Source organism: Drosophila albomicans, chromosome 2L (assembly GCF_009650485.2).
Source record: "Drosophila albomicans strain 15112-1751.03 chromosome 2L, ASM965048v2, whole genome shotgun sequence".
In the NCBI taxonomy this organism is placed as follows: domain Eukaryota; kingdom Metazoa; phylum Arthropoda; class Insecta; order Diptera; family Drosophilidae; genus Drosophila; species Drosophila albomicans.
This window is the reverse complement of record NC_047628.2, coordinates 2,686,864-2,710,738: the sequence shown is the minus strand read 5'-3', so window position 1 is coordinate 2,710,738 and position 23,875 is coordinate 2,686,864. Positions and strand designations below refer to the sequence as shown.

The following is a 23,875-nucleotide window of genomic DNA, read 5'->3' as shown; positions in this document are numbered from 1 at the left end:
GTCGAAAAGACAATAAAACACAATTGGCCGCCTTAAAGTGGATTTTGACACTGATAGTTTGTCATACCAGTCAACTCGGAATGGTTGGCTATTAAACCTTATATCCTCAGTCTATCTGATCTGAATTTCAGATTTAATTAGATAAGTGATGCTACATTCTATGTAGAAAGTGAACTTAACGATCTTAAATGATTCAAAGTTTAACTTTGGAAAGCTTTCTGTTTTCGATTTCAGAAAACCTTGCTGTCTCTAGTTTCTAAATTTTGTAAGATCCAGAAGGTAAGCAGAAGCATAGCTATGTACGGCAGAGGTCGGAGTTTATTGTTGTATTACCTTTCTACATTAAAGTTGCAGGGTATGAATAGATTTTAATATGCAAGTTTATAAATAAATATGTATTTAATTGCCTTCCTCAACATTATAAATTTGGGAAACCATAAAAAAGACAATTGTCTTAGTGTGGTTAAAATTCTTGGAATTTCAATTAATGCCAACATTTAAAGCTAATAGCATTATATCAAATGGGGATATTGTAGAATAGATAAAGGTAATTTCAGCGCCAGCTAGAAGAATTTGACAGCTCTTTAACTAAAATTACTGGGGGTAATTTCATTTATCGTTTTTCTTGCCATAATGTTTTTTCTTGTGAATTTTTGCTAGCGTGTTATTTATTGTAATTTTTATGTTTATTCGCACGTTTTGTATTTAAATAGAATGAAAAAAAAAAAAACTTTGCTACTGTGTTAACCTGTATTTTTGGCCAAAGGGAAATTTACATGGCTACAGTTAACTTCATAATTGATTTTTACAACTCCAACACTAAGCACGTTTTTCACATTAATTGAAATAGAGTTGGCGATACAAGATGCCTAATTGGTGGCAAACGTGGGGCAACTACAATTTCCTTTATACTCCTTTTAAATACGAGTATTATCATGATCTACAATTCTCACATTTGGAACTGGAATGTATATGATGCAAATTCAATTTATTTTACCAAGTGTGTCATTAAGTTTAATCATATGAACATGTCTTAAAGTGTCTAAAGACTATATATGTATATATATATGTATGTATGAAGCAAAAACAAAACAAGCAACAGCACACTAAACTGCCAAGAATAATGAAGTAAATTAAAGCTGCTCTTAAACAACTATGCATTTTGATGTACCCCTGGTTATGTGTATATTAATAAAAAATGTATATTACTATTTAAAATAAGTAAGTAATAAAAGGAGAAGCCGTGTGCCTTATTCTTATGATATACGAAATGAATATACCACAAAAGTACTGAAATATGCCGAAAACTATATTTGATATATTGATTCAAACCAAAGAGTACCAAATTGTCAGCCAATACAAGACTCGTAGTCATTTTTTTCCATACAAGAGTATTTCTAAAGTAACTTTTACAATTTGTATCTGCATCATAAAACTGTAGTTATAATTGCAATCGCAACTCTATCTCCAAAATGACTCTCGGCTGATCAAAAATATATGTATATATATACATATATATATCTATATGTTACAAAGATTATTATACTCTTCCAGGCTATGGGTAGCGGATATAAAAATGATAATAAAGATAATGTTTATATAATTTTTCAAAATACAAAAAATGTATGTAGGTAATTGTATTTTATTGTCTACACTTATTCTTTCATTTGCAATACAATAAAAATACATGAATTATCATTTTTAACCGAAAAATATGTCACAGTAATAAAAAGATTAATTTACAAATGTCTATTTTTAGAATTATCAATGCACAAGCCTTCACAAATAGTGTATATTTTATAAAATGTTGAATTAAAGTGTGGGTAATTAAGTTTTTTGATGTACATTAATGCGTAAATTATACTGCGGCATTTCTTTTAATTTAACTTCGACACATGCACACATATGACACATTCTGCCATGCAAAATATAATTGTTATAGCATATGTGGATGAAGTATCAGTGATAAGTTCATAATTCCTTTTTCAGTTCATACTTACGAGTAGTGCCAGAGTCTTTAAAGACTGTTTTGTAAGCGTGCAAATGCAATGTAGAATGCATTCGATTAGTAATAGAATACATATAGTTATTGTAAATAACGAGAGTGATGAGGGAAGAGGGCTGAGTGGAAGACTTTGAAAGCTGCAATATTAGCTGATGATGATAATGCATGACATTTAGTTAACTCTATGCTGAGATGACATTCAAGTGGCGAGCCTCGAAATGAATTTCAATTGCCATCAACTTGTTTTCGATTTAATTTGATAACGAGCCAGCCAACCCATCGCTGTCGTCTTATGACTGCAAAATGTCAAATCAAAAGTCACGTTTTTCTCGAAGCTTAGCCAAGCCACTATCAGAGCAGTAGCTTCAGCTTGAGATACAGCTTCAGTTTGGGCTCCATCTTCATCTTTATGTTACTAAGAGCGTTGTCCATAAGCCGAGCTATTGCTCGAATAAAATTTCACTTTTTCTGCTGAGACCGCGACTAATACACCGATTGACAAATAAACAATTTGTGGCGCACACAAAGCATAGCGCATAGCACATATAACAAATACAACGAAATAGATACATACACACGAACTAAGTGTATACTTATGTATAAAGACTTATGAGACTGCTCAGACATATCGAGAGAGACGCACGCACACGTGGACGTGTGTCCAAGTCCAAATCAAATCCATCTCTAAACTCGCCACAGCTGGTGGAAAGTTGTTTGCATTGTTGATGTTGTTGCTGTGGTTATTGTTGTTGTTGTTGTTGTCGTTGTTGTTATTGTCGCTATGAGATACTTGGGCTTTTAACTCAATTTCAGGCTGGTTTTGTCGTCGGCTTTTTTGCTTCTTTATTTACACAAATGTGTTTTTGTATTTTCAATGCTGTTTAGTTTTCGAACCGTGGCTTAACAAGCCGCCAAGGCAGTAGCCAAATCGATTCACAGTAAAGCCACCAGCACCAATATTAAAACAACATCAACAAGTAAGAAAACTATAGAGGAATATTCTCGACTGTGAAATACCCGCTACCCCTTTGAAATAAAACCAGATTCTATTAATATACCTTGAAATACTAAAATATACCGTACTCTATATTTGGTGTATATCATAGAGTTTAAAAAATACCAGATTGTCGGCTAAATCAATTAAGACCCACTTCCAATTCATGTTTTTTTGCCATACAAAAATAATTGTAAAATAACTTCTACTCTTTTTATCTGAGATATCTGATAATTATTAGATTTTTATATTTAAACAAACTTGATCTGCGTACTAAAATAAGAAGTGCTGTGGAAACGTACACCTCTATCTTTTATTGTCTCTGAGATCTTAAAGTTGAAACTATATCGTCTAGACTGTTGTCGCTGATCAAGAATATATATACCTTATATAAAAAACCAACAGTTTTGGTTACATGTTTATTCTACTTATACAACAGTAATTATCGTAAAAAAAATTAATAATTTCTATAACGTAAAATTAACAATGTTTATTCAGAAATCGTTTTTGTGTAATATAGTTATTTGAGAAAAGTACAAAATATGTAATATCATCCGATCAACAGCAAGTAGAGCGGATACTCGGTTTCAAAACAAGAAAAACACCAACTCCGATCAAATGTTTCATGAATGAAATTTCTTTAAACAAAAAATACCATAGTGAATTCCAGTTGAGGATCGATGATTGCTGTGCCAGTGCACGTGTGGTCGCAGAGGCAAACTAGAGATCGGGTCGAACAAATCGAAAATATTTCAGAAACGAAAGAAAAACCAGCCTTTATATTCGTAATTAATGTGAGAACAACTTTCCAACGATCAATGACGACGGAGCGGCGCATTGTAGCTGTGACTGAGACAGAGACAGAGGTGGAGACTGCGACGACTACGACTGTGACTCTCTGATCATCATCTCCGGTCGAAAGGCTGACCATGACTTGACGTGAAATAAAAAATGAAAGTGGTCGCCCGATGCGTTGTCGGACAGAGGCAAAAGACCCAACCAAAAACTCGGTGCGGCGAGGCAAGTTGATGTTGATCAAGGGCCACTCTCGGTTATTAGTCGCGATTAAAGCGAATGGAGGCTAATCTTGGATCATTCATAAATACCACACATGAAATTGGAAACGTCGCGATGTCTGCTTACGATGTGATATGATTAATAAGTTTCGCACGCCTATTAAGCTTCCCCACTGCGATATGTAGAAAGTGTCTGTCTGTGTTTGACAAATCTCATACAGAAAAGCAAAAACGAGCTGCACTGTGAACTTACTGATAAGCTGACATCCAACAGGTTAGCATTCAGGGTCAGTGACCATAACGCCCAAGAGGTGTACACTAATTATCGTTTCATACAAAAACGTTAGTATAAAGTAAGTATTTTTATAAATTATAAATTGCTCATCTGCCTAAGATGATGATTGACTACTATCGCATAGCTATGGCGAACTTTAGTTGGTTAACATAAACAACGCGCATACCTTTTTGGATTTTCAAGGGTATTAAAATCGAAAGCATAAAAGAAATCGAAAGCGAATGTGGAACGCCATGTTAAGCTACACCGTGGAACTGTGGATCGGAGTCAGAGTCGCATTCGCCGTCGCAGTCGCAGCCCGAGACGAACATCAAGTGCATCGAACGAAATGAACCGATGAGCAAGTGCATGCGAGCCGAAACAGAGTAGAGAGATAGAGAGAGAGACAGAGAGCAAGCGAATGGAGTGGGGAGAAACTAAACTGCGCGAGGTGTGGAATGAAGTAGTAAGGCAATGGCACAGCACAGCACAGCACAGCACAGCAAGGCACTGCACGACATCATGGCATAGTCAGAAATGTGAGTGACCATCTGAAGCGACTGCAGCGCGAAATGAAAGCGAATGTCGTCGCTGCTGCCGCCGCCGTCGCCGTCGCCGTCGTCATCGACGGCTGTGACTGAGACCGCGGTCGTTGTGGTCGTCGCCCCGCGGTGCGCAACAGTTCAAGCTTCATTAAAAACAAAAAAATGTGCAGTTTTTAGATCACAACATCTATTTTGGTTCGTTTGTGATCGGGATTCGATACGAAGATATAGATAAAGCTGTTGATTACTTTTTGTTGATACTTCAAGTGCTGTTTCTTTTACGCATTGAATGAATCAAGTCAACGCCCTGTTTTTGGTTGTGGTCTCATTATCATCTAACCATCCGCACTTATACAAATTATGAAACTAAGAATATTTTCACTTTTATTTATATTTTACATCTAACCAAAACATAAGTACATTTGAATTTAGTGATAAGAACACTCTCAAAGGGCAAGAGTAATTTAAAATGTATTACAAATTTAGAGTTTGTCGGAACTTTCGTTAGGCATTAAGTGTTGTGGAGATTATTTTTATTTGAATCTTATATGAGAAATAAAAAAAGTAAGAAAGCTACAGTCAAGTGACAAGCTTGACTGTGAGATATCCGCTACTCATTTTTAATAAAAGCAAAATATTGCGTTCAAAATATACCTTAGAGTGTGAAATATACTAAATTGTCAGCCGTAGCAACTAAGTTGGCATAGTTGGTTACAATTTTTGTAAATACTGTAGTAAAGTTACGCTTGTTATTCGATGTCGAAAAAAACAAGTAAGAAAGCTACAGTCGAGTGTGCTCGACTGTGAGATACCCGCTACTCATTTTGACTAAAAGCAAAATATTCCGGTATTATTTTCAAAATATACCGAAAATACTACAAAAGTACTACAATTATACCAAATTGTGTATTTGCTATATCGATATAGTACCACATTTAAAATATACCATAGACAGTACAATATACCCGATTTTCGGTCAAAGCAACTAACACCCCTAATAACATAAGTAGGCGTTTTTGCAAATACAAAAGTATTTCTTTATAACTTCCACCAATTTTATCTGATCGCAACCAAATTTTCATGAATCATAACTAGTATAGTTATTATTGTATATACCAAAATTTGACTCTAGCTTTAAAATTACGCTTTTTGTTGATTTGCGGGGGCGGAAGGGGCGTGGCAAAAATAGCTCTATCCCTTACAGTCTCTGAGATATAGGTGTTCCTACGGGCTGACGGACAGACAGACAGACAGACGGTCATGGCTAGATCGTCTCGGCTATTGATGCTGATCAAGAATATACTTTATAGGGTCGGAGATGCCTCCATCTACCTGTTACATACATTTCCTGCCGGCACAAAGTTATAATACCCTTCTACCCTTTAGGTTGCGAATATTAAAAGTCATCACAGGCTACATACACGAATACACTCTCAATTACATGGGTGGAGAATAGCAAAGAGGGAGGGATGTAAAGTGCGTTTGTTATCTCGTCAGATATTACAAGAGAAAAGATGTTTGAAATTGATTTTCCATATGAAAACTGTAGAGAGTTGGAGTAAGACAATGATAATAATAACAATGGTAAACAAAAGATGTACAAAAACAGAAAATCAAAAAATACAGCTGAGCAACATTTCACTTTCGATGGGATGCGAAGAGATCTCAGTGCAGCCCCAAAAGCGAGCCCGAGGCAATCATTTATATGGATGGTAGTATGTAACCACATAGCTACAATACGATAGATGCTTGTAGATAGATATACATATGTATGTACATATATGGAAAGTACATACTCGTACACATTTAGTAGGTAACTTCATCATCTCTACCGCAATGTCTCTCTTTCTCTATCGTTCTCGCTCTCGCTCTCACTGTGTTTCTCTAACATATTTTGCTCTCTCACACACTCTTTTTGTCGATCTATAACTCTATCTATGTATCTCGCATTTTTACTTTATGCGTTAAGCTATTGTACAATTGTTGCTGAGTTTGTTGTCTCTTCAATTATGCCATTTGAAAGTCGAAGTCGGCACTTGAAATCGACGTTTTGGCTGGTGGAAAATCGTGCACATGAGCTTTTACTAAGTAAAAGTAAAAATCACCTCTCCCCAACACCAACCAACAACATTAAGTCTGAGTCTAACATTAACTATTTCGACTTCGACTGTTTGACTAGATGCTGGCGGATTGTTGTTGTTTTGTTGTTGTTGCTATTGCTATTGCTGTTTAGTTTCGAATTGTTTATCTGAATTTGGGCGCCATACTCGTATTCGTATTCGTATGTCGCCGCACATGAGCTTGCAACTTGTCTTTGGAATGGCACTCTCCAGCTGCTGCAGTAGATAGGCATCACAGTTCGTGCCTGCTAGCGACAACAACAAAAACAACAACAAAAACAGCGACATCGACAACAACTACATCAACTAGTAAGGCATCGACGACTACGAATACGTTGCCAAGCAAGGCGAGTCCATGTCATATTACAATTCATTTAAAACTGCATTTAAAAATACATAAAATACTTTGAACACTGACTGCAGTGTATAAAATGAAAGTGAATACTTGTACGAGTAGTATGCCAAACGAAAAGGAAAGTTTTGTAATCGCAAAGTGTGACCAGACTAACTGTTTTTTTCGTTTTCTTCTTTCATTCCGTCAGGTGAGTTAAACTGTCGTCACACGTTACACTTTTAAAATGCACATTATTCATGTCCAGTTGTATCTACAGTATGTCGTATAGACATCCATAATTATAGCTTTCATATTAATCGATGCAACTGGTCAAATTGAAGAAAGTCAACAACAATGATAACGACAGCTTCCATCATTATTTACGGCGATTGCACAACGTTTTTTTCTGTAAAAGGACCACCCGGATAAATGCTCAAACAACTCAAATTAATCATCTGTCCAAGTCGAAAAGCAGTCAACAGTCAGGAGACAACAACAGATCATACAATCGGACTTCATAAATAACAACAAAATCGTTGTCGTGCCCTTGTGTGTCAAATCCATCATTAAATGTCAACGCTTCGGGCGACCTTATCCGAAAGTCTGATGAGTGCAGCTTTTTTCTTTACATTTTGGTTTTGGAAAACGGGAAAACTGGTAGGTTCATCTAAAAAGGTCAACAGCTCGTTTCCAATTTAGTAACTTAACAAGGCGGCTGCATTGCTCAAGGAAAGACCACAAATTTCATAAGCCGAACCAAATATGCGGAACGCTCACGATGTGAATGCTCGACCAGAAGATGCCCTATTCTATATGCACATATGGTCAATGTAACTGTGTGTGTGTGTGTATACATTTATTTTAAATATTAACAATTATAATTATTACATTTCACTTATATTTTGCTTTTGAGTATTATTTTTTGAAACCTCAAAAATAAAATGTAATATCGATTTTTATTATAAAAGTCGAAAAATAAAAGTTAATTTCAAATATTTCGATAAAAATTATATTGACGTTTATACATATTGTCTATATATGAATGTTTTTATATATGTGCATAAAAGAATTGGCTTATTCAACAAAATTATGAATGAATTCCTTATTGTATTGACAGTTTCTTTTTACTCTTTCTTTTACTATAACAAAATACTTTTTTGGCAATTCAGAGCATGAAAGCTGAAAGAATTGCGATAGTTAGGAAATTCGCAGGACAGTTCGAGATATCAGCAAAGCAACTCAAACTTTCGTTTTCAATATAAAATGTGAAGAAAGAAAAGCGAAAAATGGCAACGAACCTTCAATAGACGGACAAAGTCAAGTTTCCCGCATAAATTTCACAGTAACTGATTGGGGGGAAGACGACATTCCCGGTGGAAGTAAGAGGCGAGGTCGCCAGAGCAAAACGAAATACTGCTTGCTGATGAAGATCAATGATTATCATCATCAGCATCAGCGTCGGCTTCAGATTCAGCTGCAGCTGCAGCAGCAGCAGCAACAACTACTTTATTGACACTAAGTGAAAGTGAACTTGATGGGACGTCGTCATCGTCATCGTCATCGATTCATGATCTCTGCATGCAAAAAAAAAGGAGCTTTTTGGAGAGAGTTCATAACCACAGCTAATATATATTCCGTAGTTAGTTAGTTTGGGGAATAGAAGCATGAGGTAAACTACCTGAAATTAATGCATTTGAAACTTATTGAATCTATTTTCTTGCATACCCTCATTACATAATAGTTAACTTGTATTTATGGGTCTTCAACAAACTAGTAGATTCCAAATGTTTCGTCTTGACCGACATAGATAAGGCGAATGAATGGCATTATCGCGTTTTACGCTTGGATTTAAAAGGTGCTCTTACCTGAAAGTAGATAAAAAGTACACACAATTAGGTGGGGGCTATGATAGTGTTATGTACGCAAGTATAGTACTAACATATATGTAAGTAGTTTGTGCTTCATGAAGAGAGTGCGTTCCAAACGGGTCAACTGACCGCTGGAAAAGTGGCACAAATGTCTTTATTTGAAGAACAGCCCGAAATGGTTTGCTTATTCGTTCATTTGTTTGTTCGTCGTTCGCTTTAACCGCCTTATGCTCGCTGTGAGCCAACTTGGGCCGTTGAGATACGATGCCGGGCCTCGGCTAGCGGTATTGTTGTAATTACAAAATTGAGTGTGGCGCGACTGAATTGAAAGCTAGGCCTCTTCCTCTAATGCCTCCATCTCAGCAAACCTGAAGCTACCGCAATTCTTTTCATTTTTATGAATGAATCCAAAGTCGGTAGCCAGACAGTTGTTTATCTATTTATGGCCGCAACATGACTATATCAGTTTGGGTAGTATTTCAGATTTCATTCACTGGAAAACCGTTGATCAATAAGCGAGAACCGAAAACTGGAACAACTCACCTCAAAGACAAGTCTATGAATGTTCATTACTTCCTTTTTGCTATGTTACTGTGTACAACAGGAATCTTTGAAATTTTGCACTCGGGACTACTTACTTATCTATCCATTTAAAATATACAAAATAATGGAGTTCGAGTATTTGTGCTTAGTACAGGAAATAAATATATCATTTAGAAGGAGGTATCTTTGACTCCAAAAAAAATATATATTTATTCTTGATCATAGCGAACAACCGAGACGGTATATGTCCTGTTGACTGGTTTTCAGTATGAGCACCTAACAATTTGGTATATTATGTACTCTATGGTATATTTTAAACAGTAGTATAACTTTATACCGTATATGATATACCTTTTGGTATATTTAGTACATTCGACTATAGTCGAAGGTAGGCAAATTGTAATGTACTGCTGTTATATACATATGTATGTATATTTCGATTTCAACAAACCTTCCAAGCAAAAAGTTCATTTAACCCCATTTTTATAGTGCGTATTTTTAATTGGTTTTCTGGTGATCCAAATTTGAATTCACATTTATTACCGCTTACATATTTAGGTATCTTAGTGACACTTTTTTTTTGTTAGGCTATTCAAGCTGGAAGTAATTTTACAGTTAGTATGTCAGTGGGTCGAGCGAAGCGAAATTTAAACATTAAACGAAATGTAACTGAACTTCATGGTAAGTGGTCGCTTAAGATAAAAAAGGGAGTGAAGCCGGTGTATGAAACCAGCTGCATAATTACATAAACCATCAAAGTGCTTGGGGACCCAACTCAACTTCCGCTTTGTGACCATAGCCTACATACTTTCGCTCTTATTTATGGGCGTAAACTGATCTCAAATCCCTGTGGTAATAAAGATAAGAAACAGGAATCTATCGAATGAAAGGAATGGAAATTCAGAATGAACGGCGATAGTTAGGAATCAACAAGTTAGTTAAATATCATAAAAATTCTCACAAATAAATAATTTTAAATCAGTTTAATATCAAGGATGATCATGATCATGATCATTTGGCTTGTTGAAACGCCAAAGTAATGCGACATTCAAATAACATAAATGCATCTAATTATACATAACTGGAAGTTGTAGTCGAATGTGTATCTTATTTTTATACCATAGTTTTTAGGATATATATAATGTATATTATTCACAATTTTGATGATATTTATTACACACCTTATCGGCTGGCACTAAGCAATTACGACGTACAAAAATTAATTTTTTGCCTTGGAGTGCAACGTTGCAAACAACACATAAGGTAGAACGGTGCAAGACGACGCAGAAATTGGTAAAGCGAAATTACTAAAGCTAGAAAAAGAACCTGCTAGCAAGACTTGTGACCGTATTTGTTATTGCTTAATAGTAGTTTTTGTTCTTATTGTTGTTTCAGCTGCTACTGCTGTTACTGCTGTTGTTGTTGTTGTTGCTGCTGTCAGGTTGGTTATTCAATTAAATGGTTTTCTTAGGCAGAGAAAAAACTAGTTGGCTACTTTTCAAACTGAAGTAGGAGTTACTGACTGGAATTGCTCAATTTGTGCCTGCGTCGACTGCGACTGCGGCAGAGGCAGCGACTGTGGAAAATACATCAGAAACAGTGGCAGCGTCAACAACTCAGAATAAATAAGTCAACAAACGGTTGACAACATGGCGACGCTGGCTGAGACGTTGCCAAGCTGCTACGTTGCTACAACTATCAACACCGCGTCGTTAGCAGTCACAATTGCAACTACAATCGCAATAGTATCACCAGCAAACAGCAACATCTGTGTGTTAAAACAAGTTAGCCTAACACCAACGTTTCATTCCGAAAATGACATACAGTAATCTTTGTTTCTTAACTCTACAATATCGCTAGAACCCTTTCTATTTTTCAAAAAACCAATCAATCAGTTTATTTGTATTCACGCTACGACAGAAGGAGTCACTTCCGACCCTATAAAGTATATAAATTCTTGATCAGCGTCAACTGCCGAGATGATATAGCTGTGATCAAGTTTTTCCCTCTTCTGCCCAGCAAATAAATATAAGTCGAACATCAAGCATAATTTTGAAGCTAGAGCTGCGATTCTTAGTACATATTTATGGTTATATATCATGATGATATATTTTGAAAATATTTCGATATACCAAATATAACCTTCGGATATTTTTTCAAAAAGGTTTTATTGAGAATGGTTAGCCAACATTTCACAGTCGGGCACAACTCGACCGTAGCTTTCTTATTTGTTTTTATTTTTTTTTTAGGCAATTAAATTACGTACGAAAATAATTATAGCGGCAAAGTGCATATTTACACTAGAATACTTTTTATAAAGTTTAAATTATTGTTTGTTATTGGAAGTTGTGATTGTTATTATGCAGGTCTCAGTTACAAATTTTAAAATTGTTGGTGTATATGGTAATAGTTGATTTGGATTTGTCTACAAATGGAATAAGCCAAGATTTCAGATTTTTATATCGGGAACTCTGACTAGAACAATACCGAATAGAACTGCATGTGCTTATATAACTATGAAATACTTGATAACATTTTATTTTTCATTCTTTTATTGGTTTGAAGTCAGTTTCAATTTGAAATTGAATTAAAAATTGCGGCTTCAGAGGTCGCTCTCGTCTCGTGAATCGATTCAATGAATTTAAAATGCATTTAAGTTGAAATTTAGGTCAAAAGTAGTTGTTGCTGTTGCTGTTTTATTGGAATTACTGTTTGCCGCCAGTGCCGGTTACCGGTTGCAAGATGCAAGTTGCAAGTTGCAAGTTGCTAGGTTGCTGGTACAACTTGCTGGTTGCTGCTGCTGCTGCACGTTCGTCAAGTATAAAATATTCTTGCATGGCATTTGGAAAACAACTTGCGGCTTAGAATTACTGGCTTGGGCTGACTGCAGATTGCCGACTGTGGACTATGGACGCCGACTGGTTTCTGTGGAAAACTCTGATCTGAGAAGATTGTGTAGTGTCGGTAAAGTGCGACGGACTGCAAACGGTGACTGCATACAACAACTGCTTGAACGAACGGTGACTACGACTGAGACTGCGACTGAGACTCCGACTCTGTTGCCCTACGCCCCCGTGCTCCTTTATCTCATGCGCTGACTATTGCAGCTCATTCTAATTGCACTTTTAGCACAGTCTTAACTCGGAGGCCGCTAAGAAGAGATCCAAGTGTCCGAGCCTAGGCTTCAATCAGATTCTGACTCCAAGTTGCAGACTTCGACTCCAACTCCAACTTCGACTCCGACTCAGAGTTTGAGTCTGTCTTCGACTGTGTCCATTTACAGCTGGGAAAACTAGTTTGGTTTTGTCAGCGACTTGCGATTGTGTGTTGGCCGTAAATATTTATGAGTTAAAGTCGGACTTGGACTCGAACTAGCAACATGTCTCAGGCGTATAGCGGTAGCCGGCTAGTCATAAAAATAAATCAACTAATATTTCGCTGATTTTCAGCTATTCAAACGGCAAGTGAAAATCTGTCAGTAGCTTGCGCTTAATTAGACGAGTTTCATGTTCTATTTGTCTTAGCAAAATGACAAAAAAATAAATTGAAACGAAAAGCAGGTAAAAAACTGGATTACAAAATCTAATATATCAATGTTAATTAGTGGCTTGCTAGTAACTTTCACACTTTCCAGTTTCACACTATAAGATTATTAACTAAAAGGAAAAAATAAAATCAAGATCAAAATACAAAACGAAACCCAACCTTAGAGGTATTTTTAAAAATTGAGTTAACAGACTTTTGCTGTATGTTTGGCAAATTAGATTATTAAATACATTTTGCTTCACGAAGTATGAATTTGTAAATTTAAATAAAATTTAAATGTTTTAAAGAAGATATGAATTAAATATCGGACGTAGACAATTCCGTTAGATACACTTAAAAAATGCTAGCAAACATGAGCGAAGTGAAAGACAAAGGCTAGAGGGAAGGCTACACAGAGAAAAAATCTAAATTAAACAAATGTTGACTTAAGATATTTTTCGATCTTAATAAAAATTTATTGGTTTAAGCAATCTTAAATCAAGATTTTTATGCGTAATTGGTATTAAAGAATAAAAACATCTTATTTTAAGATTAAAATTTTGAATCAAGAATGCTTTATTCCAGAATGAAAAGCCATTCTGGACTTAAGACTTTTTCGATCTTAAAAAACAATAATTTCGTTCCTGTTTCTTAAAATGTTGGAGTCCCTTTCTTTAAAGTTAGATGCCGTAAATCGGTTCGTATATAAAAAAGGGGTAAATGTTAAAATAAAACTTAACTAATATTAAAAATAAGTAAATATCACACATAAATGTGTAAAAAAAACACACAATCTACTATTTTTTGGTTTATTTTAATCAATCTAAGTTTACGATTATTTTTTGGTTTATTTTGATCAATCTAAATTTAAGATTATTTGATTTTTTTTTAAAGATTTTGCCTTCTTGGTTTAAGATCTTTTTATTCTTTAAACAAGATTCTTATCTTCAATTTCAAGATTTGGCAATCTAGTTTTTTGTATATTTTCGATCTTGATTTAGGAATAAACCTTTCTGGTTTAATTTTGACATAAGCACAATCTTGATTAAAGAGTTTATTCTTGATTTCTATTTTAGCACGTTTTTTCTTTCTGTGTAGAGGAAGACCGTCAGAGAGACCAGGAAGCAAAGAGCATACTGTGAGTGCATTATCAAAATGGTAAAAGGCTTCTGAAGCAGTTTTGTGCTGCATACTCTGACGATGTCGGCGTACCGACTTGTCAATCAAGCTATTGACTCTTGTACCAAATCCTAAAGACAATCTCGATGTACTCATCCAAGCCAAACGGTGACGATATCTTCGCTGAGTGTCTCAGCATGCTAGTCACAGTTCCAGTTGCAATTTCAGCGTCAGCTACAACCTCAGATGCTGCCCCGGTCCTAATCGGAATAGCAGCTTTGGTTGCAACTGCAATCTAAGTACCAGTCCTCGAGTCCATACCAGTTTTGGTCCATTGTCCAATCTAATAAAAAAAAAACAGAACTGTTGGGCTAGAATATGCCATTTCTTGGTTTACGTTAAGGCAGCAGAAAAAATATATTCCTTTGCCTAATTTGGTTAAAATGGAAATTCCGCACACCATATTGTACCGAGTACTTTAAATGACAATGTCTTTGTCGATAAGAACACAGAAAACACTCTCTATACCTCCGCGGAGTCGAGCTTTATTTGGTACGAGTATTTGTATCCAAATTTCAGAAGGAAAGAATCACGTCCTTGGATTTGTTGTCGGTTGAACTATGCTATCATGAGCATATAAAAAATGTTTTCCTATTATCCTAAAATATAATTGTTTGAATGTAAGATAATAACAAGCCAGTAGACTAATTATATTAATTACTATTATAGTTATTAATGTGCATACATATTTAAACAGTACAAGTTCTAAATCTGTTAACTCTACCTATTATTATCTCAGCGCTCTAAGTGTTTCTATTGATCTATGGATATTGTTATTGCGGGTGAGTTCTGTGTAAGAACTAATGTTTAACATTTTTCTTTTACAATATTTTGTAGGTTATTTTTTGTCACATGCCACAACGCAGTGTGACCTTATCATTGAGTGTATTTAATAGTCTAAAAAGGACACCCAAATGTGAGGGCATATTTTTAGTCTAACTAGGTGCACTGCGACGATGTTTCAACTTCTGTCGATAATCGATTTTACTTTTACCTTTTATGAGCATTCCTTGTTAGTTATAAAACCTTTCTACTATACATCTCGCCCCCAAAAATTTTGATTAGGCAACACTTTGATTTCACACGCTTTACTGACTAGGCAAATAATTCAAATAGATGAATGAATTGTATCGTTCTTAACCTTTTGAAAGTTGTCTTATCATCTGTCATGTCTTTACTCCGTCCACATCACAACGTTAATACGAGTATATGAATAAATTATGCAAGTCAAGACAAATTTCAATAAACATGCGGTTTTGAACCCGCAAATTATTAATATCTCTGGGCGGAGAGTCAATAAAAGTAAAAGTAATGCCAGAGTTACGGAGAGGCCAAACAAAGCCATTAAATTTGTGTACCGAGTCGATCTCGGACCTCAAAGACAGATTGAGATACCTCTATAAAAGAAAAGGAATACAGATGCCAAGCTCGGGCCTTGGGCCCAACGCTCAAGTCGAGCCATAGCCCAACTCATGTGGCAAGCCACATTTGAACTTTAACACACGATCTCGAGAGACGAGAAAGAGGAACGACCCAATGAGTGGTCGACGACGACGACGACGGCGATAAAGTACCACAAAAATTTCAAGTTTGCCAGACGGGGGCCACATGGGCCGGCACATGGCCTGTCGCCAGATCTGCTGAACCGGGGTCAAAATTATAAAATCGTTTCAGTCAGCGGGACAGCGCAAAATACAAAACAAAAAATGAAGAAAATTCAACAAAAAAAGACAAAAAAAAGGCATCAACAATCAAATTATTTATGACCAAGTGCATGGTGGCTGCTTAAGTTATGGCCCAGGCCCAGAGTGCTGGTCTGCGACAACGACAGCAAAGCGTAGAGTAGAGATGGAGTGTGTGAGTGTGTGTGAGGGGAAAGGTGATGCTGCAGCTTGGAGTGTTAACTGCCTGATCAGCAATTGCAACTGCTTGCAACTGCAACTGCAACTGCAACTACGAGTACAATTGTCATTTCAATTGCAATTACCGCAATGGCAAAGCTCCAACAATACGATGACGAATCGTCTGCGACTGCATTAAATATGCACTTTCGTCGCTACAGGCGAAGTGCCTTCAGAACATGGCAGCTATAATGTGTGCGGGGTACTCAGAAACACAAATAAAGAGCCAAATAGAGCACGAACAAAAGAGAACGAAAGAGATGCCTCGTGTGATGCAGAAAATTTCTGCAATGTTAGGGAGGTGCCTTCTGTTTCTCTGTGTTTTTATTTCGTTTAGTTTCCCAACATCAAAAAGATTATACTACTGACAAAAGCAGCTGTCTCTTGCGATTCGATCTGACACCCATCGCCATGTGGGCGTTTCACTTTTGCCATCAAATCAGACAACATTTCAAAAGATTGGGAGAAAAACAAAAATTAAAGTTACACATTTTTGGCAATAACACAGTAAAAAGGGATATTAAAATACATACTATATATTTAAGTTAACATAATTGACCCTGCGATATTTTGGAGTTCAAATTGTTAAATTGATGATGATCAAGAGTAAATTGATGCAATTTGTATGGTTGCAAATGTCTCCTTCTCTCTGCCCCATGCACTAACTTATTACACCCTTGCACCTTTGCTTACCGGTTTTGAAAACTGAAAAATGAATTGCGAAACATTACAAAAGCAAATTTCATATTCAGCTTGCAGTTGCTTCATAAACAGGAAATAATCGCTTTTTGACATCTGATTGTGAAAGAAAGGCTGAACAAAACAGAAATAGAAGGAGTGCATGAGTGAGATTAAGTAAGATAAACAGAAATATTGTGGAAAATTATAGCATTGGCTTCATATGGGTTAATTACCAACAGACAACAGAAAAAAACTGAAATGCAATTCTCTTAAATCTGTGTCATCCAGATGAGCGCAGACCTGATGCTAAAAATAATCAAAACAATGCAAAGTGACAACTCAAAAACAAAAAAAAAGAAGAAAAAAATGGAAGAACTTATATGGAAACGATTATAAGAGAACTGTTTATATAATAAAATATCGACTATTTAATACTCTTTCTTAAATGTTTAGTTCTGTTTGAAGCTTGATCAAATTATATAATAGCATATCCTCCAATTGGAACATGTTAGCTATATATTTAGGATTTAAAATAATTATAACTTCTTGGTTAGAGCATCAAAATATAAAAACAAAAAGACTTTTACGCTGATGCTTATTATTTAGACGGCTGTGTCAGCTTTTTCAGCAACTGCATGAAACAACGTATTTATTTAATGTGATTCTCTGAAGTTGAGCACAAAATGCATTTTAAAATGTCAGGTCGCTTAACCTGAGTTTATGTTGATAAGCTCCAAAAGAGGGAACTTTAATAACAGTAACTACTATTTTTAGCAACATTTTGAAAAAGGAAGTCTTAAAATTAGTATGCAAGCAGAATTATATAAAAAAAAGCAATTTGATTTTAGATGAGTTCTGTGCACTTGCAAAAAGCAGAATAGTTATTATTGAAATATTCTGCTAATAAAAGTTATTGAGTTAATTAACGGCGAAAGAAATATAACCAGCCAACTAAGCCTTAAGCTTAGAAAAGTCTATCATTAATTAACTGAGTACCGCTATGCTATGACAATGACATGATTGCAATCATTAGCGACTTAAGGGGCAACACACTGCATAGAATGGGTGAAGTCAAGGCGTTGACTGGGTATTCCGCATAGTTTTAAGCTCTTCGACTGGCAGCTTATCGGTCGCATAAATCTGGATTTCTATTTCCGCGAGAGTTGCGCGTAATCGAATGGCAAACCTGAATCGCAATTTGTCAGCTTATGGTAATAACTTTGGACATTTACCGTAAGCATCTGAACGCTACTCTTGCAACTTGCAACAAGAAGTTGTGATAAATTGAACTTGTTATGCTTTGGGGGCTTTCATTTGACTCTCAGTGAGATAAGCGCTGTAGATAAGAATAACTTTGTCCAAAAGATGCGTTCAACTTCGCTTAATTGATTTTAGCATGTGACGTGACTGCATGACAATTTGATATCACACATGCAATTATTGTTATTCACAAATTGTTACCTCGTTATCTTTAGGTTTGGTTTTATGTCTTGGGATTCGGGTCTGTGCTGTTCAGAATAGCCTTGCATCAGAGCTAGGCATAATAAATCCAAAAGCTAATTTCTAAATTCAGGAACAGAACCTGTATTCATAAATAATGAAATTACATTAATCCATATTGAATTATTTAATTCTATAAATATACTTCACAATAAAGCACTATTCAAATATTAGTTTGATCCTTTTAAGCAAACTTTTGTGTGCCTAAAATAGAGGTAAGAAGAAATAAAACTCATCACTGAAACATTCGCCTATGAAATGAATGCAAACGTTAAAAGAAACAGATAAGAGACTATATCCCAATCAAATTTTATTGTAACTTGGTTTTATTCACAAATTTTATTATTGCTATTTTCCCTTGACGAGAAAATGCCTAAGCATGTTTTTTTCAATATTTTCAAATTATTTTTGCATGTGATCGCTTTAGCGATATTAGTGATATCAATACTCTTTATTTATTTTGTGCTGGGACTGAAAAAACCAAATACCGTGAAATTGTATAAGTTATTTAAGAAATACTTTTGTAAGGCACAAAACTCCTATTACTGATATATTTTGCTCTCTATAATATATACATATATTTTGATTATAGGAATAGTATAAATATACCAAATATAGACTTCGGTGTATTTTAGTATTTTTGGTATACATTAATTTTTAAATTATACCGCACTGAATTGTTCTTATTCAAAATTTCAGTCGAGCTCACTCGACTCTAGCTGTCTTACTTGTTTCTTATATGGAAACAGTACTTAAAGTTAAAATACTATTCAGATCGTTAATATTGGTGATTTTTATCATCTGTATATATAAGCTTGATGGTCCCCACTGACTGAATACATTACGTCGCTGTAACTCGTATGTATCTGTTACAATACCAAATGTAATTACCTATGGTAGCATGGAAAGATCTCTTGGTAGCTGTATCATGATTACACAATCCACATTGCAATTTACAATTTGTTTAACATAAACACGTACCTTCTTAGTGGTTGTGGTACTATCTTATTTAAGAAGTTAATACTAAGCAGACAGTTTTAGTTTTTTCTGTCAGTTGATTTTAAATTTTTGTTTTATTTGGCTTCGATGTGAAAAAGAGTCAAGTGAGGTCAACAACGACAAAATGTAGCTGGGGCTAATAACAACTACCTTCATTCGATTGTTGTTTTTGCTGGCAGTGCTGCTGTTTGTTTTTGTTGATGCTATTGTCGCTGATATTGTGGCTGTGATTTTTTACTTGTAATTTAAATTGTTACTGCATTTATTTTTTGCAGCTTGTAATTGATGTTATGTATTATACAATTGCCCTCAAAAAACAAAAAACTAAGTAAAATTCAGAAGACTAGTTTTTGAATACCCTAACAAAATATTTTGATGTTGTGCTAAAGTCTATAAATGAGCTGTACTATCACAGTGTATAAAATATACTGAATATTTAGTATTTTATACACTATTTAGACATAAATCGGAATAACATTTAAAGGGTATTTAAACTTTGTTGTGCCTATGATTTTTTTAAAACTTGTTTTACTTGTTGTTTTTCTTTGTTTCGACTGCTTCTTATTGCATTTTTGACATTTTAGCTGTGCGGCAGCTGAAATAAATGTGTCTGTGGCAGAAGAGGGGAAAGGGGTCGCAGCTTTCAATGATATTTGTAAAATTTTTCATTGGCGAAATATTTAAGATTTCGACAGATTGGCGCACTCTAAGCGACCTCTGTTGTTTCTCGAACGCTTTGTTCAAAGTTGTGGCTCTGATTTATTGATTTTTCCAAGAAGATAATGTGTGATTTTTCTCATAGCTGTTGCTTTTGTTGTAGCTTGCCTAATGTGAGAAACTTTTTACTTGTATGCTAAGATCTTTTGTTGCAATTTCTGCTAGTGATGCTATTGTTACATAAGAGTTTCAGAGCCTGTCGATGACAGTGTAATCTGATGTATTGTGCACATTATGTTTGTTTTTATAAACATGATGTCTTAAACTAGATCTGAACATTGGCATTTAATCATAATATATTGCAGAAATTTACCCTTGGTCTTACTACAACTAAGACTCCAAATATGAAAGATTTTTGAATAATCGTTAAAATGTACAATTTGTAATAGAAACTCCTCAGTTCATACAGAGTAATTAAGAATATGTTTAAGAATCAAAGTCGATATAAATGCGCAAATATATTTTCAACTTGTGGTTTCAACTGTCAAAAAAATACATTAAAATAGATAAATATACGAACACACATATGACACATAGTATTGTTAATTACTATGAGTATGAGGCAAATGAAAGCATCAGTCCTAGAAGGCATCATAAATATTCTCGATCGGTGTAATTAGTTGAGATGAACACACGATAGCTCCACTAATTCTTCTTTTTCAATTATGTTCTATTTTCGACCGTCTCTATATGAATGTTCAATAAAACACATATTGATTGTATTTAAATTTACTGCAGATATAAAGTATACATTATGTAAGTTCCACTAATAAAAAAACAAACCAATGTTGGCGGCATCTTGAAAGAATGAGATTTGAAAAATGTATAATTGAAATACTTTTAAGGTTAAATTAAATATGAATTCGTAATTAATTAATTCGCTTCAAGCATCGTTTTTATATTTCTAAGATTCGGCTTTCTTGAGTTTTTCGATTAAGCTTTATCAATTATTTCAGTAAAGTAAGTGAAAGTTGTTTTAACTTCTAATTACAAGGAGATCCCCCGATAGTTGCAGTAACTTATTGACAATTTAATAAATTACTCTTGCGGTTTTGGCAACGATTTATAATTAATATACATTATCTATTGGTATCGTATTTTCACCACTATAAAGAGAGATGCTGTATTTTTGATGATTCCTAATAAAACTAGCGAGGACGAGTCTATGCTATTTTAGGTCTCATATGTTTGCAGAATTTATACAATATGCAGTTTTTTATTAACAACTAAAATGTTTTCGACGGATATCGACATTGAGTTTAAATGTTGGATTTCAAGGAAAAAATATTTCACGGGACGGAACATAATAAAGTTATATAAATATGGTTAACGTTTCACTTAATTACCTTGTTAAATCTAACAAACATCATTGGCAAGTTATTGGTAAAAGTATGAAACTATCAATTTAAAAAGAAAATCATTCTGCGAAAACAGCAGTTGAGAAACGGAAAATTACAATTAAATAGCTTTATGATACGAGTAAAAGTTGTACATTCAAATTTAGCACATACGGTATGCATCCACCTCTCTCCCCTTTGTGCTGAGTTTAGTATACAAATATGGAAATGCGATGATCAACAATGGTGAATGGTGGTTTTACAATTATTTATTGCAACCGTAATTCAATAATTCAATGGGTATGTGAAAGTGCAGTGCAGCGAAAGGTTTGAAGAGGTAATTAACAATGCACTCACTGCCTATAACAACAAACAGCATTGAAAGCTGGCCTTATTAAACTAATTAGTTGCAGGTTCACGTCGTAGACAAATCGGACAAGAAAAGTAAAAGGCCCTACAAAAATGAAATGATTTCAAAAGCGCAGCAACAGCTAAAACTATCGGTGGGAGTTCCCCAAATTAGGTCATGGTAATGCTTAACTTGAGGTCAGCGACAAATGCTAGTCCGTTAATAGCTGCTGACTAAACTAAAGATTGTGGATTGTTAATCGCATCTCGCAGATTCCTTAAGAACGTGAACGCCAATTTACAAGTATAATCGGTATCGGGTATAAAAATACTGCATAAATATATAAACATATTCATCTAATATAAAACGAACTTTACAACAAATATTATTTGAGTTCTGTTAATCATGATGATATGCAGGTGAGTTTGAAAGGTTTTAATGGGATATTTCAATCAAACAACAAAGTAACGTGAGTGAAATCCAAATATCATTTCGATGCTGAACTACAATAAGTCCTTAAATCTTTTTTTTGATAACTTTTGTACATTTTATAGAGCACATTACATTGCACATTTATTAAATAATAAACGTAAAGTAAAGGTAAACAAAAACAAAAGAAAATAATAACAATAACGAAATCTATTTAAACTCGAAATATAAACGAAATACTGAAATAATACTCAAAATATTCAGTTTTGAGGAAATTACATAAGAGGTTTAAGCCGCAGTCGTTGCAGTTTAATGAAGTGGAAAATAAACATAATCGTATATGTGTATGTTTGTATATCATATTGTGGAGCGAATAAAGGCCTAGTAAGAAAAGTTCATAGAGTAAACAAAGCGGAAAATTAAATTAACCAAAAGAGTTAACGACATTTTCCAAGTTTACATAACATTTGACTGTCATCATTACGCAATTCAAGTTGTTTTCCATCGTTGCTTATTTCGTTGCTGTTGGTTCAGTTCTGTTGAAGATTGTTATTGTTTCTGTCACGGTTGTTGTTCTAGTCAAATGTTCATCACCTTGCCAATGTTCCACTTGCTAGCGTCATTCGATTGACATAACTAGAAAGTGAATGTTATAATTAAATACAATGGATTATTGGCCTTACAAGAAATATTTGACTGACTTTTAGTAAAGGGCAGCTTTTGTGTTCCACTATTCGCTCGTTACTTTAATCGATATATCACATTCACAATACGTTTTAGTCATACAAACCATGACTAACCAACCCCCAGCCGGTCACCTAGTTACTGGTCAGCTGGTCAATTGGCACACACACTCTTAAACACAATCGCATAAAGCAACTGTGCCTTATGTCAGGGGCACAAGTTGAAGACTGTGAAAATTCTCACAGTGCCCACAATTCGACGCATATGACATTGTGCTCTTTAGCAATAAATAATTTATGCATTTTGTATTTCACCTTTACTCACTTGTACTTAAACATAAAATATATTTATATCTTTTTTTGCACAATACCGAAAGAAATTAATAGCAATTGACAGGCGCGATGCAATTGATTTATTGACGAGTTGGAAACGAACCAATGCTTCGTGTGGCAAAGAATATAAAACGGGACACATAGGTTAAGACAGATGATTTATTGAAATTTTCTACAGTTAAGCGTGTTGACTAAGAATGCGAAAATAAACACCTTCATTGTATTGTCAATAATCTGTTCTACTATCTCACAAATGTGATCAGTATTTATTTTCTAATAATGGAATTGTTATCATGTTTCAAATTAAGTAGGGAGGAGTAAAAACATATTTACTCTCAGCTTGAAAATATTTTGGGTAAATGAACTCGAACTCGTCTGTAGATACTGAAAGGGTCAGAAATACATTTATGCACTTTGAACAATAATTTAATGAAAATTTTCGAACACACCTTTTAACTTGACTTAAGTTATCTACTCACTAAATGAATGGTATTAGGCCTTTGTTCCTAATATTCTAATAAAGAGATAATTCTACCTGAAAAG

At 34.8% G+C, this 23,875-nt stretch overlaps 2 protein-coding genes across 4 annotated transcripts in view; one reads left to right on the top strand and one right to left on the bottom strand.

Moving 5' to 3' along the window:
• LOC117563489 (protein spaetzle 4) overlaps nucleotides 1–11,787 on the top strand; it is a 165,102-nt gene extending 153,315 nt beyond the window's left edge. Inside the window, exon 4 of the mRNA XM_034241851.2 lies at nucleotides 11,777–11,787. The gene's annotated coding sequence lies outside the window, so the exon portion shown is untranslated. The remainder of the gene's footprint in view (nucleotides 1–11,776) is intronic.
• The window catches only part of LOC117565780 (protein outspread), a 68,568-nt gene that overhangs the window by 31,692 nt on the left and 13,001 nt on the right, over nucleotides 1–23,875 (bottom strand). For 2 of the 3 annotated variants that reach the window (XR_004571925.2, XM_034245057.2), the window contains exon 2: nucleotides 2,001–2,024. The exons of the other annotated variant lie outside the window; for it this stretch is intronic. Coding sequence is in view for 1 of the 2 variants with exons in the window: in XM_034245057.2 (XP_034100948.1) it covers nucleotides 2,001–2,024 (24 nt within the window). In the remaining variant the exon portion in view is untranslated. The remainder of the gene's footprint in view (nucleotides 1–2,000; nucleotides 2,025–23,875) is intronic. 3 annotated transcript variants of the gene reach the window in all.